Source organism: Lonchura striata, chromosome 3, assembly GCF_050655825.1.
Source record: "Lonchura striata isolate lonStrDom1 chromosome 3, ASM5065582v1, whole genome shotgun sequence".
Taxonomy (NCBI): Eukaryota; Metazoa; Chordata; class Aves; order Passeriformes; family Estrildidae; genus Lonchura; species Lonchura striata.
The window spans coordinates 23,369,533-23,390,303 of record NC_140705.1 but is presented as its reverse complement, the minus strand read 5'-3'; the positions used below and the strand labels follow the sequence as shown (position 1 = coordinate 23,390,303).

At 34.0% G+C, this 20,771-nt stretch overlaps 2 protein-coding genes across 3 annotated transcripts in view; one reads left to right on the top strand and one right to left on the bottom strand.

Annotated features, from left to right (window-relative positions):
• The window catches only part of MCPH1 (microcephalin 1), a 121,723-nt gene that overhangs the window by 53,498 nt on the left and 47,454 nt on the right, over window positions 1-20,771 (bottom strand). The window lies entirely within an intron of this gene.
• ANGPT2 (angiopoietin 2) overlaps window positions 1-20,771 on the top strand; it is a 43,607-nt gene that overhangs the window by 15,121 nt on the left and 7,715 nt on the right. Inside the window, exons 2-7 of one of the 2 annotated variants that reach the window (XM_021551279.3) lie at window positions 7,167-7,322; window positions 9,408-9,529; window positions 11,113-11,345; window positions 13,620-13,747; window positions 19,848-19,949; window positions 20,473-20,639. In XM_021551279.3, coding sequence (XP_021406954.1) covers window positions 7,167-7,322; window positions 9,408-9,529; window positions 11,113-11,345; window positions 13,620-13,747; window positions 19,848-19,949; window positions 20,473-20,639 — 908 coding nt within the window. The remainder of the gene's footprint in view (window positions 1-7,166; window positions 7,323-9,407; window positions 9,530-11,112; window positions 11,346-13,619; window positions 13,748-19,847; window positions 19,950-20,472; window positions 20,640-20,771) is intronic. The other variant, XM_021551280.3, reaches the window with a different exon arrangement.

Here is a 20,771-nt window from a genome sequence, read left to right as displayed (position 1 = left end):
TGTTCCCTTAGGTCTGTCAAGATAAATGACTCTTGGAAAGGGTAGTGATTCTTCTATTTCCATTCTGACTTGAAGCAGTAGCAACAGGGACAGACTGAAAATAAGTACTAAAAGCTATTGTAAAGAGAACAAAACTGTCTGCGAAATTGAAATTTTGACAGTATTTTGCCTTCATAATACTAATGGATTAATGAGATGTGGAAAGACAAATACAAGCACACATGGAGTGCCTGTCAGTATGGTTACACGCATATTAAGGAGCATGTGCAGCATATATATGTCATCAAAATACTATATATTGCCTACATGAACTGCTGTGGTGAAATTGAGGTAGTGTTTCTTTCTTTTTTAAAAAGTACATTACATTTCACTGTTATCCATATCCAGTGGGATCCAAGGTGGCTCATACCAAGAAAACCCTCCTAATGTACAGACTTCAATTATACTACAAATAAACAATTATTTAGTATTTTATGTGTAAATTAAGTCTGTTAAAATAGTCTTTGAAAAAACCTATATTTTTGTCTTTATATAAAAAAATGTATCTGTGAATCAGAAATTTAAGAATTTTGTGGCATATAAGCATAACCTTTTGCAATCAGAAAACCACACACTGGCACAGCATTAAAAAAAAAAGTCCAAATTATGGGCTAAATTCTACTTCAGATGACTCATGAAGAAATCAGATGTGGCCACAATCCAAAGAACACTGCCACTCTAAAAAAGGGCAGGGCAACTAAGACTAAGCATTACTAGGTTAAAGATACCTCAAGATATCTGGAGTACAAGAAGCAAGAAGGGCACGTCTATACCCTGGATAAGTATTCCCAAAGGAACTAATGAGACTCAGCAGTCTTCTTATTTTGCCCTGTTACTAAAACTAAGCAAATCTCATTATGGATGCTTAAGTATGTTTTCCATCTTGCTTGCTTTTGTGTGTATAATGCACATCTTGGTGAATAAAGCACCAGGATGATGACCACAGGTATTGGAAGAGCTGATTAAACTCAAGTGGTTAAAATTTGCAAAGATAAGTTCTAAATAAAGCACATGACATTTTTATTAGGGATGTAAGAACTATAAGTCAAAGTTTTTGACAGTTTAATATATGTGCAACATGTCACTCCTTTGTGGAAGGCAGCATCCAAAATTCCTCAATGCCTTCGGTCAAAGAAGAGTGGCAAAAGCCAAAGGGGTCCAAAAGAAAAATGCTCACAAAGTTTTTATCAACAGATGACACACTTGGCATGGAAATATTTTTGCCCCTATAAAGAGAAATAAGGTAGGAGAGGAAAGGGGATCACCAGTTCTGGGTCTAGCACTGATCCAGCCAATAAGGTGTCCAAGGTTCTGGTGGTGCCACCCCTACAAATAGGGGTACCGTTTTACAGGTAAATTTCCCTCCCCTAGGATTAGGTTTCTCACTCTTCATGTAAATAAGCGAGCAGGTACAGTCCATTCTTCTGGACCTTTCTGGAAATGGGTTGAGTGTCTTTAAGTGTCTTTTGATGGTCTTGGTCCCCCTCTACTGGATTGACCCTCAGCTGACAGTTCATGCCGAGTTCTTGACCCCACTTCTGCCTATCTACTGTCCTTAATGTCAGCATAGACCAGAAGTGGGAAGTGGGTTCCAGAAAGGTGCTGCCCTATTTTCCAACAGCTCCTCTTTCTAACCACATCCAATTCTTACTTGCCACCTGAATAGCCATCAGCATTTGAGGCATAACAACACATAAACTCCTTACTGCCCAGGCTTCTACAATAAGCCAAGCTCTGTAGCTTCAATGCATATTTAAAAGGTGGCTAGCGTAAATATATTTTTTGTTGCTAGGTTTTCTACTGGATCTACTCCACTTTTATAAATCCAGAACAAAAGTTAGAGGAAAATCACTACATTTGTGTCATTAGCCCTGCAGTTTTCTCTGTATCTACATTAGATGACTAAGCACGCAGTATGTGTTGTAACACAACCTGTTCACACAGGACATAGTGTTGTGTAGAAACTCATGATTAACATTACCTCTTGTTGAAAATAAATGTTAGAGTTAATAGAATCAGGCTATAAACATTAAAAAAATCACCAAACTTTATTTGGAAAGCCTGCTCCAATAACTGACAAATTCTATAAAATAGAACAAGCATCCAGTACTATTTGTACTATTTATATGGGGTAGCATTTGGCAAAGGAGGGATGTATGTATTCATGAAGCATAAATGCTGCCAGGAACGTGACTGTTTAATTAGTATAGATTAAACATTTGGAAGCAAAAAACAAATGCAAGACATCATTCATAACTTAAAATGGAAAAAATGGTAAGTCAAATGTCTATAAAATGCACAAATAAGTTGCTGATTCTTTGAAAAATTCTGTAGTATGGACACAAACTATACAATCAGGAAGGTTTTTCATTTGATTGAGTATTGATAGCCCTTCATAATGGATTAATAGCATCTCTGCCAATGGTTAGAAAACATACTACTTTTAGTACATACTAAAGGAAAGACACGCTGTCTTTCTTGCCAATTTAAAGCTTGTTAAAAAAAAAAAAAAAAAAGCCTTGGCTATAAAAGCAACGTGCTGGAATGTGCTCCAATATTATTGACCTGTCCTTGTTTTCTTGGCAATTTAGCTGGAGTATTTTTGCCAAATTTTATGATTTTATATGATTTGAAGTAATAAAGCATGATGCAGCTCCAAAGTGGTGACCTTAGAGAATATTTTCTCTCTACAAATGCATCACTATAACTTTGTAACAAATCTTAACTGTGAAAGTATTTCAATTTTCCCAGCTGTTTTTGCAATTTAAGCATATTTTGTGACATGTTTTTTCCCATCTGTACTTTCATTTATTATACTTTGTTCAAGAATACATGCCAGTCAAATTCTTACAGAAAAGACAGAATGTTTAATAAAAAAAATCCCAAGATGAATCACTGAGATGCTATCAATTAACTACTTCTTTCAAATATTCCCTCTCCCTTGTATTATCTTTAAGATAGGATTCATTGATTGACTTACTCCCTCAAAAGCAAAATTTCTGAAAGATGCATCACTAAGAGTCAGCTATTAGTTTTTAACCTTTATTTTGTTCAGTAACAATAATGCAAAAATGGTTAACACAATTCTTATAATATTCAATATTATTTGAATCAAAAAGAGATTAAACTATAGCTAGTGTCATGGCAAGGGAGAAATCTGGCAAATAATCCCTGTTTCACCTTCCCGATTTGAGCAAAATATTGACATGCTGTTCAAACTACCAAACCTCCTGACTGATGGATGAGGACTGAGGCATTCATTCCTGCGCCCTTTCCTCTTTTAAACCTCTTTTTTACCCAAGCTATTCTTCCTCCTTCAGAAGCTCTGAGTGTGCTACCGCTTACAAAGAAAGGAGGCTCCTTGGCAGGAGCTGATGAATAGTTTCTACAAAGAAATGTGCCACAAAGAACAGCAGTCCTGCAAAAATGGCTGCTAATCCTCAGTGTTGTCAGTGTAGCTCAGCTGTGGCTGTGGGAACTGGAGCCTGTGTTAAAAAAGTCCTTGCACCACCCTGTCAGCAAAACCCAAGGGCCTTGCTTGCCGCAGGTATGCAGTGGGAACACGTTCAGCTGTCACCAAGGTCAGTGGGAGATGGTGGGGCATTCTGGATGGAAGTCATTCTTTTACTCCTTTGTGAAGAAAGATAAAAGTACCTGCCACTAAGAAAAAAGATGTAAAAAGTGCTACTATCTACAGTTTTGCATTGTATGATGAAGAGAGAGGGGAAATAAGCAAAGAGGGATCAGTGCATATCTTAGTTCAGGTCAGAAAAAGAGATGCTATGATATGTACATGCAGAGAATGTACAAAAGTGGGAGAGGATTAGTGAGTATGAAGGAAAAATCAGAAGGGTTTTATGTAATCATGCTTTATAGGATCTTTAGGGAAAAAAACCACAAGAAGTTCCAAAGCCACTTAACAGGTCATTATAATTTTGATGCTTCATGTTGCTCCAAATTAGAATGATTGAGTCAGATAATAAAACTGGCTTTAAATCTTAAATCCCTTTTGGTATTCACATTTCAGGCTTTCAAGTAAGCACAGATACTTTATTCCCTAAATTACATATTTAATATTTTTTAAGTTAAAAAACAGATGTGAAGACAAACTTAAAACTGGAGTCAAGAGAATACTTCAGTGATTTAGAAATCCCCACATAAATGAGAAATTATTTGAAAGAGATTAGATACTTGGAGATATGCTTATACTTACAGATATTCAAATAAGATAAATTATGAAAATGTAGATCTGTGTGTCCAAACAAGATCAAATGTAGATCTGTGTGTCCAAGGTTACAAGTACAGTGACAAGGGGTATAAAAATCTGGCAACCAGAACCACCAGATGCCTTAAATAGTAATCATGGGTTTTGCATACTGTATTCAGAGCAACCTTACATCTGTGTGTTTGAACTGGGCAATTGCCTAAGCCTACCATAAAATGTTTACCTTACCTTTAAGCCCAGAATTAACTCCTTTTCTAGTAGCCTGTTTTGGAATAACTCAGTGATAACAAAGAAGTCATGCAGTTCTGCAATCCTATATGCATAGATGACTTTGCTCAGATTCTCATTCTGCTCTCTCTTTGGTGAACAAAGAACCTTGAAGAATGAGGTTAAATATCCACAACTATTTCATGAAGGAATCAATGCTCATGAACAATCTTTCTTTGTTATCTATTTATTAGTGTCTTTCTTTTTATTTTGGACTTTTTTTCCTAAATTAAAGATGATGTAATACTTTCAATGCACTAAGTCTGACAGACGAAGCCAAATCCTTGATCTTGATAAAGATATTTCCGTACTTAACTATGATACTGAGGCAAATAAAATTCTGGAGATTTCACTTCATAGTCTTGTAACAGAGCTGCATTTGAGCAAAGTTTTTTTCAATGTTATCTTTAATGATGCCCAGTCTTCCAGATTCAGTTGCTAAGATTAATTTGGACTCATAAATAATTTAATCCCCAGATGTCTAGGGGCCTTTTCAGAGGGAAGGTTAGTTGTTGTTCTTGCTCTTCACCTCACTTCAGTGAAAAATTATTTAATTTTTTTGTAAAAGTCTGCAGAATTTTGCAAATATCCTTTTACTATAGTGCACCAAACACCAATTTGCATTGCATTTTAAAATGAATTATCACTATACTCTGACATCTCAGTATAATGATCAAGGACCAAAGATACCTTACTATTACTACTCAATTAAAGGCACTGATCATTGTCCAACCTAAAAGAAGAAGCTGACCTAAAAGATGCCACCAAAAAATGCAAAATATTTCAACATGTTTGGTCAAATTAGAGTTGTCTCTGGGTAGAGAAGCTTTTGAAAATGAGGAATAGCCTGGAGCAAAAGGTAACACTTAAGAATCAACCCTATGAATAGTGAATAACTGTAATTACCATAGTATGATGGCAGTTGAAGATACCCATGGTTCAATTATTATGCCAAAATCCAGCTGATTGTATGCTTTATTCTAGTATTCAAAAAGATCATTATGCAAAGAGCATGTAAAGGTTGCCTAAAGACTGGTTTAAAATCTTTGTGGTACACCTGAGAAGTATGTTTATGAAGCAAAACAGTAGATTTGGGTCAAAGCTTATATCACAATAGGTCAGAAATCTCCGTGTTGTGCACTGCAGTATCTCTCTCATGGAGAGACTGGAGTGAACAAACAAATACTACTTTAACAGTTTGGTCACACTGGGCATCAAGAAGTAATGGTCACTTCAAATATAAGAATATACTGCCAGTTTTAGAGCTTTTCATCTCTTAATATTCTATTTTCTTCATTTGCCGCTTTTAAAAAAAAAGCTGTGAAGTAAGAAAAGTTACTCCAGTCCTTGCTCAAGTAACATCTAAGGGGAAAACCTTAAATATTCAAAGCTGATAGATTTGCCCATCTTTAGCTGCTTGAAAGTGGAATGGTTATATTTGAACAGTGGTTTATAAAATATTAAATCACAAGATGCTTTTTCCCACTGATATAGATAGTAGCCATAAAATAAAGTTCAAGGTGTCTCATTGCCACAAGCCATCATTCATGTAAAGATAAGACTATCAAAATGTTATTTTTAAAAAAATCAAGATATCAACCTGTTTTACCATTTCACTTAGATTAGGAATTTGTGCTTAATGACACTAGCTATTTTTTATTAGCTAGTATCCTCTTTGTAGTAGAGCATGAAACTCAAAATTTATTATGGTTCTCTTAATAGAATAGTGTTGGAGTGAAGTAGAAGTTTGATTCTAGAAATTTCCCCAGTCAATGGAAAAAACTGAGTCTTGTGGCCCAGACTTTGATAAATTCAAACATAAGCAATGACACATCAAAGAAATATGAGCTATTTGCAATTACTGACAAGAAATAAAGAAGTGTGAAGAAAAACCAGACTGCTTTTTCATATTCCAGGCAGGTTGAAAGAAAGATTTATGCAAAAGGCTACTTTAAATTTCTCTCGCTACTTATTTTTCCTCACTTTCTTTGAAAGCAGGGTACTCTGTTACAAAATTAATACTAAAAAAGCCATATTAGTTTAGACAGAAATTACTTCAGAGTCAAGTATTTTAAACAACTTTTGCATTCCTTAATATTAACCATTTAAAGTATTTATAGATTTTTCTACTCTTTTGTGTCTTTATTTGAAATTCTCTCTGATAAAAATGCACACATAACAATGTTAAATGACATCTGACCTCTTTGAATTCTAGTCATGTGATGAAAAATGCTTTTAAAATAGTTAAGTGTAAATACAGGAAGATGACTAAACTTTTATCTTCTAAAAAATTCCCATCACTGCCTAAGCTGGTGAAGCTCCTCTGATGGTTACAATGGTGGGAGCACTAGAGCAGAAAGACTTCCAAGTGCCCACAAGCACTTTCATCACTGTACCTACTACCTCCCTCCTGCAAATCTCTGTTCCTGCCTTTAGAAAATGAGTGGCCACACATTCCTTATCACATTTGGTTTTCCTCTCGCAGAACTTACCATTGGGAAACTTAACATAAATGCATAACAGACAAGGACAAGAAACCAATTTGTTTAGCAGGGCTGCCAGCAAGCTTACTGCACTACCCCCTTTCCAACATTTAAAGAATGCAACTATCTTCTCTCTTTCCTTTCCTGTGTAGCTTGAGAATTACATCCAAGACAGTATGAAGAAAGAAATGGTAGAGATCCAGCAAACTGCAGTGCAGAACCAGACTGCAGTAATGATTGAAATAGGCACAAACTTGCTAAATCAAACAGCTGAACAGACCCGCAAATTAACAGATGTTGAAGCACAAGTAAGTAATGAATTTCAACCTCAAAATGCTTCTGCTTCCCAAATGGTACAGCTATACATTTAACACTGTTTAGTGTTACACGCTGCTGTTCAACAATTAGAAGTCAATCGTTATGACCCACTAAGTTCTCCCCAACTTAAGGAAACATTATTATTTGGTAAGACATAGTTCCATCTCAAGCCCAGTGTTGTCACTTGAGTGATTTTCATTGCAGTAGCATTTTAAGTAAGTCTAGAAAGCCAACTGTTAAATTAATCTTTCAAGAGAATGTATTTAAAACTACTATACTATATCCAGGCATCAGCTGGATCCTAGTGTGCTTTATACAGCCCTCTCATTACTAATCTTAGCTAAATGAGTCTCTTCAAACTGTCTCTGTTCCATTTACCAGCTTAATTGCTTTTTAAAACTAAATCTTTCCTTTTTATTTTTTTAACTTATCAAGAGAAATATGTCTTTTTAATTAAAATGTTTTCACAGATAATTCTAAGTGGGATAACAGTTCATTTCCAGCACAATGCACTGTATTATGGTTAACAAAGGGATACATAAACAAATCTGAGATTAATCAAGAAAAAAGAAATTAGGAGGCTGCTAGAAAAGTATATTCACACAGAAGTAAACTTGTCTACTGTATATTTGTTAACTTCAAACAAAAACAAATGGATTTTAATTGAAAAGCATTAAGTAAAATAAGACATTCTGTTAAATAGAATGCAGATATTAGTAGAAGGACAAGTCCAATCCATGTAGAGTGGAATGTATTTGTAGTTTTGCAGATATGGTAGGAAGATGCAGATCTATAATCGCCAAAACATATAATGGATATATCACACAGAACATAATATTTTGTATAATATAAAAAGTATGCAAAGCCTAAAATTCATGTTAGACACTTTACTATCTGTAGAATTAATCCAATGAATTAAATTACAGTTTTTAACCTAAATTAAGACTCTGTGAACTCTTTGATAAACTGATAATCCATAGTTTATAGGCATACTCAGCTCAACTTTCATTGTATTATTCAGGAGCTTAATATTTTGCACATGTTGAGAGACTGTATTTATTAATTCACAGTAATATCTTTATGGAAATTACTCAATTATTTTTTGCTTAGAGGAAGAAAATCATCACTGTAACTCTCCTTCTCTGCTTGAAATTACTGGTGACTGGGTTAAGGGCTTAATTAGCAACATAAGGAAATTAACCAAACAATTGCTCTCTCAAGGACACTTACTTTTGGCAATAGTTTTCAATTACACTTAAGTGTGAAATCATGTCCTGAATGACTTTTTAACATGAAGGACATGAGTAATCAATTCTTCCTGTCAAGGAAAGCCAAATTCTGTTGAATTAAAAAAAAGCTATTCTAAAACAATGAGAAAATATTTCTAGAAAACTTGCCTTAAAGTAATGCAATACAGACTATAGAGTATCATATATGTTTCTTAGTATCTGCATATCTTCATTTAAAGATAGAAATAAATTGTATAAACAATGCATAGAAAAAAAGTAATATTAAAATGCAAAGAATAAATCGACTAAAGTGTGGTCACTTTAGTCAATTTGTTTCATGTGTTTAATGAAATATTAGTCATGTGTTTCACATGATAAACACTTCAAAATAGAATTTGAGATTGAGTAAAGTAGCTAGGAGAGAACTACCAAATGATTTCACGATTGTGGCAAGATTTCAGCGAGACTTAACTTTCCACAACAGATGGGGAAAACAACTCAACTCATTCTTTGAGCCATAACCATAATCATTCCACTAATGAAATAAGAATTATCCTAAGAGAGGAGAAGGTATAACAACCAAGCTAAAGTACACAGTAATTCTCATCAGAAACGTAGCATACTACTGAAATATTTCAAATGATATACAGTAGTGTAGTAACAAAATTAGTGCAACTCTGCGTACTCTTCTTCATTCTATGAACATTTGTGCCTAAACTAAGTTGAAAAATATTTTTTAATCATAGGAGTACATAGACATTTTCATGATTTCACAACATAACACAATTACAAATTATTTAAAAGACATATCTTTTAAAATAAGTATTTTTTAAAAATTTTTTTCAGGTGTTAAACCAGACAACCCGACTTGAACTTCAGCTTTTGGAACACTCTCTTTCAACAAACAAACTAGAAAGACAGATTTCAGATCAGACCAATGAGATAACTAAATTACAAGAAAAAAACAGGTAAGTTTGTACAGCCCAATAAAATGTTGTTCCAAAGTGCTCTTCTAATAATTTTAGAAACAAATGTACTTAAGTAGGAAAATAAAGAGTTTGTACACACTCTCCAAACTGATTACAAAATGTTACCCACACTCATTACAAAGGTCATATATTACTTAAAGACTAGGAGATTCATGCAGGTTTATTCTTGTATTCTGTTCACATATTGTTCTTCACTATCTAAAGTTCTCCTTTATATGAGGAACTTGGGGCTAAAACTGAAACACTATTTCAATTTTACCAAATTTCTATTCTTCTTTAGACTTATCCAAATGAATTTGATGTAACCTGATTCAAACTAAGTGAGGGTAACCACATCTCCAAAATTTTATTTCCATGTAGTACACAGCTATCCTAACAATTAACCAGGCCATTGCTACAATTTTTTAATTTAATGTAGTGAGAAAAATAAAGCACTAATCCTATTCAATGTTCCTCAAAAGTCAATGTTTTGAAACTGACCAATATCCAACTATTACTCCAATCCTCTTCTGTAGTCCAAAGGCTCATACCTTTTTTCAGCTAGCTTTGTTTCTTTGGCAATAAATAGTTTACAGAGGAATCTAAAAGCAGCAATAACAGTAAGTTTTCTCCTTCAAAGCAATGTTTTTCAATGAGAACCATATGTGCAAAGTGCTTTTCTTTGAAAGAATTAGCTTAAGAAACCCAGGAGACATGTTTTGACATTTTTGTTCATTACTCTACTACATTTATATATGTTCCCTAAAGGTTTTATCTACCAACTTAAGAAAAACAAGCATCCTTATCAAATGGAAAGCAAAGGAAATACTGATTTTTAAAAGGTCATGTTTTTTGGTGTTGAACTCAGCAGACTTTAGACTACCCTTGTAACATCCACATAAAACACAAAAGCATTGTTTCTCACCTAACAAAATACAATCTGCTTTGAGCTAAACCGCTTGAAACATAATTACATATATGATTCAGGATTTTTTTTTCAGTAACAGCAATGGATTTTAGGTGAACTTCTCTCTTCTAGCTATGCATCTTTAAACATCAGCTTTCTCAGAGTCTATATCAGAACAATTAGTAGTGAAATATATTCCCAGCCAGTTCCCTAATAATACCAGCTCCAAAACTGGAGAAGGGTAATCCATCTTCAAGTAACTATTTGCACATTTCCCTGTCTTAATGCCATAATATTTATGCTAAGTATTTTATGATAGGATATTTAAATGTTCATAGTTACATCTTTAAATAAGTTTCATCTCTTATTAGGGTAAACCCATGACAACTTAGTCACTTTATCTTTCCTTTAATAATGTTGACTTATCAAACACCCAATTATTACACTTTTAAAGTCCGCAATACACACTGTAGTAGATAATGTTGTTTATTAGTGCACTTACATAATAAACTACAGCATATGTATCAAAACTAAACTTTCATTTAAGTTGTTTGCTGCTTGCATAGCATTAGAGAATGAAATTGAATGTTTATAAAGAAAGAAACACAACATGCTTGATTCTCTTGACATCAGCTCAAAATTGTTTTTGGAGAGCCTAATTGTATCTTTTATTTAGCTTTTTAGAAAAAAGAGTTCTTGAGATGGAAGACAAGCACATGCTTCAGCTGAAGTCAATAAAAGATGAAAAAGATCAGCTTCAAGTCCTAGTAGCCAGACAGAATTCTATTATAGAAGAACTAGAAAAACAGTTAGTTACGGCTACAGTAAACAACTCAGTTCTGCAAAAACAGCAACATGATCTGATGGAGACGGTTCATAGCTTGCTTACTATGATATCGACACCAAACTGTAAGTTAAAGCAGACATGCTTGTATCATTTCAGTGCTATTTCTTAATTTGTGTACATTGGTACCTATAGTCTTACATCTAGTTTGACACACTTCTGCTTCTAAAAAGTCTGTACTTTTTTGCCTTAAATTCTACATCTGAGGTAATTAACCTACTTTTTAGGGGGTGGGAGAAACAACCACATTTTTGTGATTTCTTTTCAACATTTTGTCTATCGTCTCTGGTTTGTCTTCTTAACCAATTCTCCAGTGGTTCAACAAAATACAGAGATGCCAAGTATCATTCATCTCACATGGCATTCACATGTGTTGCAGCATACACTTGCTTGACCATATATCTAAGTGAGACCGCATATTGTAGGTCTGCAACTTTTCTTCCTGGCTCACAGAGATTGTTTCTGCCACCTCTCATTGTTTTTGCACATGGAGTTCATCAAAGAAAGGACAAATTCTAGTGGCTACCAATGGCAAAGGAATAAGCACAGGCAAAGTTTTTAGCCTCCAGAAAACCAGAGTTTTTAGCCCCCCAAACCAGAAAGCACCAGGCCTGCAGGTACTCCCACAAGTTCTTTACCAAGGCATCCTTGTTCATCTTGAAAATGCCTCAGCCTAGCAAACCTTATAGGCAATAATCTCACCCCTAAATGTCTGACAACCCTGCAACAAATCATAGTCACCAAGCATAGCTTTCAGATTTATGCAGATTCACATGCACCATAAAAAACCCACACAAACCATAAACTAAAAGTTATGGCTACACAGGATTCAAACATTTCCTGCCTTGAATGTCTTGTCTAATATGGAACTTGGACAGATTAAGAAGCAGTTCTAAAAGACTGCAGAATCTGGCACAGTTGCCTGTAATGTTCTCAGAGCTGAAAATACAGAGGCATACAGACCCCTATAGAAAAAAATTAAATACTGGGAAAAATGTTAAAAGCTGTAATTAGAATCTAAAAGACAGTATAGGTGATCTATGATACATTATTGTAAGGTGGAACACATAAAAGGGAAAGGGTGTTTGGAACTCCTCGCTTTTAGTATTGTCCTATATGTTATTATCATAACATAGGTTGTAGGTTTTTTCTAAACAAAGTAAATTCCAAGGTTTTTTGTCTTCATAACTGACGCTATTCCCTTAAATACCAAGGCTGTACATGTTCCTGCTGATGTTATCTGCTATGCTAGTGCACAAATAAGTAAACAAGTCAAAGTCATGTTGGCTACAGCACCATTAAACCCAGAGTGGAAAAAATAATGACTGTTTGCCAAAAAGACAAAATTAGCAGGGAAAGCTTCTAAGACAGTATGCAAACAATAGAGTGTGGAAAAGCAATTAAAACACTGAATGTGTTATTTTTCTATTTAAGGCAAAGCACTTAAACAGGTAAATAATGAATAAGCAAGCTAAAAAGAACATAATAAACAACTGTAATATAAGTACGCATTTATATGGCACCGAAACCTTTGTAGTAACTGACTCTGATTGTTAGATTAAATTAAAAAGGAAAATACACAGAACCAACCCCAGAAGGGTCAAACATGAAATATCAGTCAGCAGGCGAAATGCCAGGAAATTCCAACCTCCATAGTTAATATAAGAACTGAACAAAAAGATGAACCTTAGATTGTTCTGTTAAAAAAGAAGGCTTAAACATATGAAAATGCATTTTTTTTACACAAATTAATTCCAGAAGGTATGTATTTTTAGTGAGTTGGGCTGACCTACCAAACTTCAGCTTGGTACATACAAAGTTGTTCCTGTTCAGCAGAGGGGCAAATAAAAAAAAAAGCTTAAAACTTCTTAAGGGTAGTTCCACCAGTCTGTTGCATTATAAAAGGTTTCATAACTCATTTCACAATATACGAGTACTGGCCAAAAGTCATTATTAACCTAATCATTTGCTACTTAGGATGTATATAATAGTAGTCAATGCATGCATAGGTTGTAATCCATGTAGGAGTCCAGTTAGGGCAATGACTGGAAGCAGAAACTGTTCAACTGAATAAGATACAATATCCTGAGTTTTCTCATTCAACCTATTAGTAAGTGTTGACACTTTTCAACCTAACAAATAACCACAGTCCCATCAGAATAATGTCTCCAAACAATACAAAGTTACATCACACATAATAAGTACCTTCATCTGTTATGTCTTTCAGGACCAGACATATTTTTTGGAACTGCTTTATGCCAATTACACCATAAATTGATTCTTAGTAACTTTCATTCATCTCCTCTTAATGCCTTCAATTTCTATTGTATTTTTAATAGCTAAGAACAAATTCATAGCCAAAGAGGAGCAAATCAGCTTCAAAGACTGTGCTGAAGCTTTCAAATCTGGACTGACAACAAGTGGAATCTACACTCTAACAGTTTCAAACACTGCACAAGAGAAGAAGGTAGGATACCTATAAAGAGCTACCTAGCCATGCTGCATGTTAAAGATTATTTGATCTGGCAAATATGCTATTTTAAAGGCTAGTTAATAGTGAAGTTTACTACTTACCAAGTTTTTTTATGAGCATTTCATCACTCCTAGATCTGAGTATCTCACAGGAAGAAAAAAGTCCTTCAGGTGAAATCTAGGCTCAGTTGAAATGAATAACATTTTGTTGTGTGCTTCATCATGCCAGAATTTAATTATTTTTTCCAAATACTGAATGTAATTAAATCAATAAGGTAGTGTAATTTATTTATAAAACCTGTAACTCCAACAGAGTTGCTCTGCATGATCAGCAGACTCCTGTCTCCTTTAAATTCTTAGTTCCTTCATATGCCCAAGGGTCTTCAGGTGGGAAAAGGAGGTAAAATCAGGGGCATGGAAGATTACTCATGAATTTATACTCAAGAAAACAATCTAATATTACAGGATTCATGTATGGGTTCGGTTCTTTGTATCACAGAGTTTTAAGGACATTTGTGTAACAATTAGATTAACAATTAGACATTGTCTATCAGAGAGGACTTTTCTGGGAAATACTGCCCTGGAAAATACTACTGCTGATTCATATAAAAGGTGGGTTTGTAGGGGTTTCACTAAACCAGTTTCAATTCCTCTATGCATATTTTTTTCTCTATGTGTTTACCTGAAATGAATTACAATGTCAATTTAAGTTAAAGCAGTATGCCATACCTCTGTGGAAAAGACCTTGAGCTAAAAATGGCACTTATTGGATTATACATTGGATGCCTGACAGAGATGCTCCATCTACTGAAGTAAATAAAATAATAAGTATAATTCATTTGAAACAATCAATGGAATCTGAAAGGGAGAAAAGTCCCATGTGAATTGTGAGGATAAAGAACCAAAAGCCTGGAGCAAGCATTCAGAGGAGTGGGGCTCATGTGAAGTAGGCACAGCAGGCTGAGGAGGCTAAAGGACATATGAATATAAAAAAATGCTTAATGTATTTCTTAGACAAACACTAAATAATGTTAAGATGTTTTATTTTCTAATTTCTCCTGTAGATATTTCCTTTACACAAAAATTGAAATATTTTACAGAATCCCTAACACTCTACTTCATTGCATTAGAAAAATTAACAGAAGATGTAAAAAAGCAGTGGAAAAAGAGATGCAATGTGGAAAAGGAATTGGTAAAGCTCTGACAGAGAAAGTATTTTTTTTCCCAAGCACAGGATTAGAAATGAAGTTCACCAGTGACTAGACTTGAAGTGCCAGAACTTCATTTAGCCCAAGCCAGATTGTGATCTTTACACTTACAAAGCTCTCAGCTAAAGGAAATAAGCAATTTGTTTGGGTAAGATCTATAAAATATAATAGATAAAACCTGTAGTTTTTTATAGCTATAATCTAGAGAAATTATTTGCAATCTGCTTCTCTGGGGAAAAAAAAGAAGCTGGTTTTTCTTCAGAATAATCTAGTATAAATAAATCAATCAATTTCACAAGAAAATGAGTTACATAAGATGCAATGAAGTGTTTTATTATACAAGAAGCTGAATGGCATTTAAATAGCATAGCTATCTACAGTCACAATTATAAAAGCTAGAGGAGATGAAAGCTACTGCATCTCTAAAGTAATAGAATGCAGTAGTCTTTGTTAGACAACTCAAGAATTACATTCCTTGGATCTCTTACTATGACTTATCTCAAGCATTTATCTTTGGTTTTAATTTTACTGTCAAATATAGTATACAGAACATGTATATTTTCTAAAGGCAGACACAAGTGCATGACATACTACAGAATACAAATTTGTCATAAACTGTAACACTTTGCATTTTCAAAAGTACAAATTTTCTAGACTATAAAATATTAAATGCTTTACATTTGAATATGAAGGCTTTAAATGCTTAATGCAAATACCCATTTTTTAATTTAGTAGGTTAAAAAAGTAGTTAAAATGTAATAACTTCACTTAGTCTTAAATCAATAATTTAATAATATTAAAGAATTAATTATTCTGTGCCTTTCAGATAAAAAGACAGGGAAGGTTTTACTTACCGTATGACATTGAAAATAAGAGACTAAAAAGTTTTAACCTGATGTTGATTCTTTATATAAATATAAATGCATAAGAGGAATTGTCAAGGGAAGTGAAGGTTAGGGACAATCAACATGTTACACCACTTTCAACTGTTTACGATGTGGATAGCTACTCAGACCAGGAAACAGAGTGACCTTTTTTATTTGCCAAAAGTGCTGCACTGCTGTTTATGTTTTCATCTTTTCCTTTTGTAACACCTTCTGACCTCAGAACCAGCTTATAAACAACTTCTGTGTAATCTGTAACTGATCCCACGTAACTGTCTCCCATCATAATCCAAAACTAAGGAATTGCATATGACAACACAGAGGAAAACAATTATTTAATTCCATTAATATTTTCAAACTTTCCTGTTCTGCAACAGGACAAAAGCTAATTCCTTTTAAAAACACTGAGGAAAACAGCAAAAGACTGCTGACATGAGGTAAAAATGGCAGAGGCAAAACTATGAAAAGTCAACAGTTTTATGCTTACAGCAACCTCATGAACCAATTAGACTGTAGTTCTTATCTAGTCAAATCTCTAGGAGACAGAGATAGCAGAATACAAAAATCATTGGATAAAATGACTCCAAAATGTTCAGAAACAGCCAAAAGCGATGCTAAAGGTCACTGCAAAGTTGTGGCGATTACTCTTGGTTTGCTATAAAAACTGCAGTGGCTCTTCGTCCTGACAACCCAGCCTGAGCCTCACCATTCATAAAGTAGGTCTGAAAACACTTATACCCCAAATCACCTCTTACAGTGCTACAGCTGCTAGAGCTGTAAGCACTGAAGCAGTTCACAAGATACATCAAATATTCCATGTTCCAATTTGTTGTAACTTGAGAGGCTAGGCTCTTTATTCTTTTTGGCATATTTTTGAAGACTCCTGCTGCCTGCCTAATCTTGTTATCCATTTTTACTACTTTCATGAAATGTTACATATCTTTCTTTTGAATACAAATTTTGAGTATAAAACCTAGAATAGTTTGAAAGGTCAGAAAACTTCTAGTAACGGTGTTAAGAGAAAGACTTAGAGTTGATTGACATGAAATTTTTTTGGTGGGGAAAAATTATACTCGCAGTTTATGTAAACTTCTAAAAATTGTTACTGGTAAGAAAATTCTACCTGAGGTTTTTATGGTCATCTCTTCAATTTATCATTATGTTTTTCAATTCCTAGTGAGTTGCTTTTTTCTTTGGGAACTAATTTATCTCAAACAATCTATACTGTCTATTAAGCTAGTTGTCTTACTCCTTACTTAAAAAATGGATACTACCTGTAACAGGAATATTTTATGATAGACATTCAGTCATTCACTATTTATATTTTAATCCCATTAGAACAAAATAAAGTGCTAGTTAAAGACACTGATTTTTTCGAAGTATTAATTCCAACTAAATTGAGGTTTAGACAACAGGCATAAAGGAAATTGAGTATAACTTTCAAAAACATCAATTAACATCTACAGTAGCAATATCAGACTGAAACCACAGCTCAAATAAATTAATACATGGCTTCCCACTGTACATAGTTAAAAACCATATATTTCAGAAAAGGGTGAAACAGTTCTATTTTCCATCTGCCTGCTTATACTGTTCTTTTAAGTGAAGCTTCAGTTCCAACAACTTTATCCACAACCAGTGATATTTGATCAGTGTTAAATCAGCTTTTTAACTTGTATTCATGTTTAAAAAAAGTATTTGCACCTGCTTTAGCCCATTCCTAGTATCACTCTTCACAGCCCTCTGTGGAAATTAGTTTTCACATATACATTACACATCATGAGTTAGCCTTCTAAAACAAATTTATCTTCTCATAATACCTTATCTTTAGCCTTTCCTTTGAAGGGAATTTTAAACTAAATTATTTTATACACTGTTGTCAAATTTTTACCAGCCATTAAGTACAGATGTTAGTAAAGCCAAACAAAAAACAGACTTTGAGGTGTAAGGAATTGCATATGTCAGTGTAAGTAGAAATTTCAATTAAATTCCATTCACAAGACGTATGTTAAGAAGTAATCCCTTCTGCAACTTTTTTCCTTATTGATTTTCTCTTCCCTAAAAATCTCCAGCTGAATGTCTTGTGATTTTCTGATGTTGAACTACTGCAGGCTTAAAGTACAGTATCTGCTTTGGATGTCCAAGGTGCAACAGCCTGTTGAAACACTAATATATTTGATATTTGCAGCTGTAAGGATTTTTTTTCCTTTCAAAGGTCTGATGCATTTCAACAGTATATATGACATTGCTTGAACTGTAAATACTCTGATTTAAATAAATATATAGATGTGAGTGTATAGCATACATACAATACACATAAACTAAAAAAATGAACGATATTGAAAACTTAGTAAGGAGCACACTTTACTTCCCAAAATGACACATATAACACTACCGCAGCAGACAAGGAAACTGGCTTCACTGCAGTCATATTTTTCAATGAATTTCCAGGATGTCTAACAGTTCAAAGAGCTCAAATCTGCTAACTGCTAACACTGATAAGACGCTCTCCTATAGAAGAGGATGAAAGAGTCACTACAGCTTCAGTGTCACCCAGTCATGATTTGGGGCAATTATAGGCATATTGTGACAAGCAGCAGTTAGGCAAGAAGTAAGACTACTCAGAGAACTGTTAAACAATGAAGGAAACATCCAAATGAAAAATGAAATACTTGCCTAGTTTCTTTGTAAATAATTTATTTAATTACTCTACAGATGAAATTTCCTGTTGAAGTGTAAGAAATCAGGTCTTGCCTGTACTACTATAAATGGGAAGACACAACACTTATTGAATGAAAGATCTAGAATACAGATTAGAAGTTAATGTAGTTCAATACTCAAACTAGAATTCAAAAATTTTCAAAGATATGAAGTGATTCTGAAGAAGGCTCTGAACTTTGGGATCTTGGCAGAAAATGGTCCAAAAAGTTAAACTTCCAAATGAGAAAACATTAACTGAGAATTCTCCAAAGAGGAATTTTTGTGCAAGAAATTCAGTATCTTTCTTAAAGACAGTATTGGTACTAACAGGCAAGTTAAAGAGATACTGACTTCAGTTTGACTATCATTGTACTGTCTTACACCAGCTTAGCTCCATTGACTTCACACATCTAGTTGTAAGTTCTGTTAGTTTTGGAAAAGCAGAATTAGATGCAACAATTTGAAGGAAAAAGTGTACTAGATATTGTCATATTCACACAATTTTATTGTTAATTTATCCCCTACTTCTCCCAAACGTCACTCAAAAATTCCAATTAATTTTCAAAATACTTTTTTACCATCAGCATCTCTGCAGTATATTGGCACTTTCAGAAATACCTTTCACCTCTGATGCTGAAGTAATTTAATCTGGGAGACTGATTGAACAAGTCACCTACAAACTCGAATTTTACTGTGCCAGGGATGCACTTATTGGGTATTCAAAAACTGAGTTCAGTGAACTGCTTATTACATGACAGTCTTTTCAAATTTTTAGCAATAATTTGGTAAATTTAAAGGTGATTTATGAATATTTAGAAACATCTTATAGTTGTTACTTTTTGTTCAAGCATACAAGTTCATTGCAGTTTGTATAATAACATGGCTTTAAGATACAACTTGCGGATAATACACTTAGATGTAACTTTGGGGTCAGTCCATTTGCAAAGGCACAGGACAATGTCTGTGATAATAAAAATATATTTAAGTTTGTTCACTGCCTGTACTTAACAGTATCTATGTTCTGTCATGAGTAATTTGAATGCATCTCTCACAAAAAAGATGGAGAAATGAAAGATGTCATTTGTTAAGGTATTCTGTTTAGTGTGCTATATACTGAGGAATCACATTTATTTGTGGATAACCACAACTGATTTGTATGAAAGCTATGCAAACTTATATTTTTAGGTTAACTCATACTTTGCACATGACTTACCACTATATAGAATGATGCAAATTACATGATTTCTGGTTTTGTTTTGCTGTGACTGCATGCACTTAGGCTGTTACATGCTTACTCTGGTAGGCCTACTGTGACATGGAAACTGGTGGAGGAGGCTGGACAGTTATTCAGAAACGAGAAGATGGCAGTGTGGACTTCCACCGGACGTGGAAGGAGTACAAGATGGTAAACAATGTTCTCTGAAGCCTTAGTATCAGCTGTTATTATTATCTGAAATCTAATATGCTAAAGTTTTATCAATAGTATCCTTAGAATGCAAGCAACCTTAAAAAGTTGTCTTTGTCCACAAATGCTAATTTTGAATATGTCAGAATAATGTAAGTTGTTTGCCTAAGCAGACTTGCAAGTGTGATGTTTTTAAAGAGAAACCTTCCTTTTTTTTAATCAACTGTTCCATCATATGTCTACATTTTTTGAGTTGTTTATATTTGTGTTTCTAGTGGCAACATTAGAAACTGCTCCAAATCTATTAAGCAATATTGATTCACTGTTTCAGATTCCTGAGCTTGTCCTTGCTGAAATAAACTTTTTGAAACATTACAGATCAATAACCTCCATGGATACAGCAAAATTCTTAGTTGACCGGCTGAAAACTATTAAACTTAAAAACTGATAAATGATAATTTCAAACTCAAAGGATAAAAACCCACCTAAACAAAGCAATTTAAATATACAACTTGAATTACAGGGATTTGGTGATCCTGCTGGGGAGTACTGGCTGGGAAATGAGTTTGTTTCTCAACTGACTAATCAGAAGCGTTATGTTCTTAAAATACAACTGAAAGACTGGGAAGGAAACGAGGCATACTCATTGTATGACCACTTCTCTCTAGCAAGTGAAGAACAAAAATACAGGTAAGCAGAAAAATCAGACCTGATAGCAATCTTTCTACACTATAGATGCATGGCCTTATTTCATACAAATCATGATTATTTTTCAGCTCACTCAGAAAGTAATGTTTTTTCCATTTTTCATCTCTTGCCTAA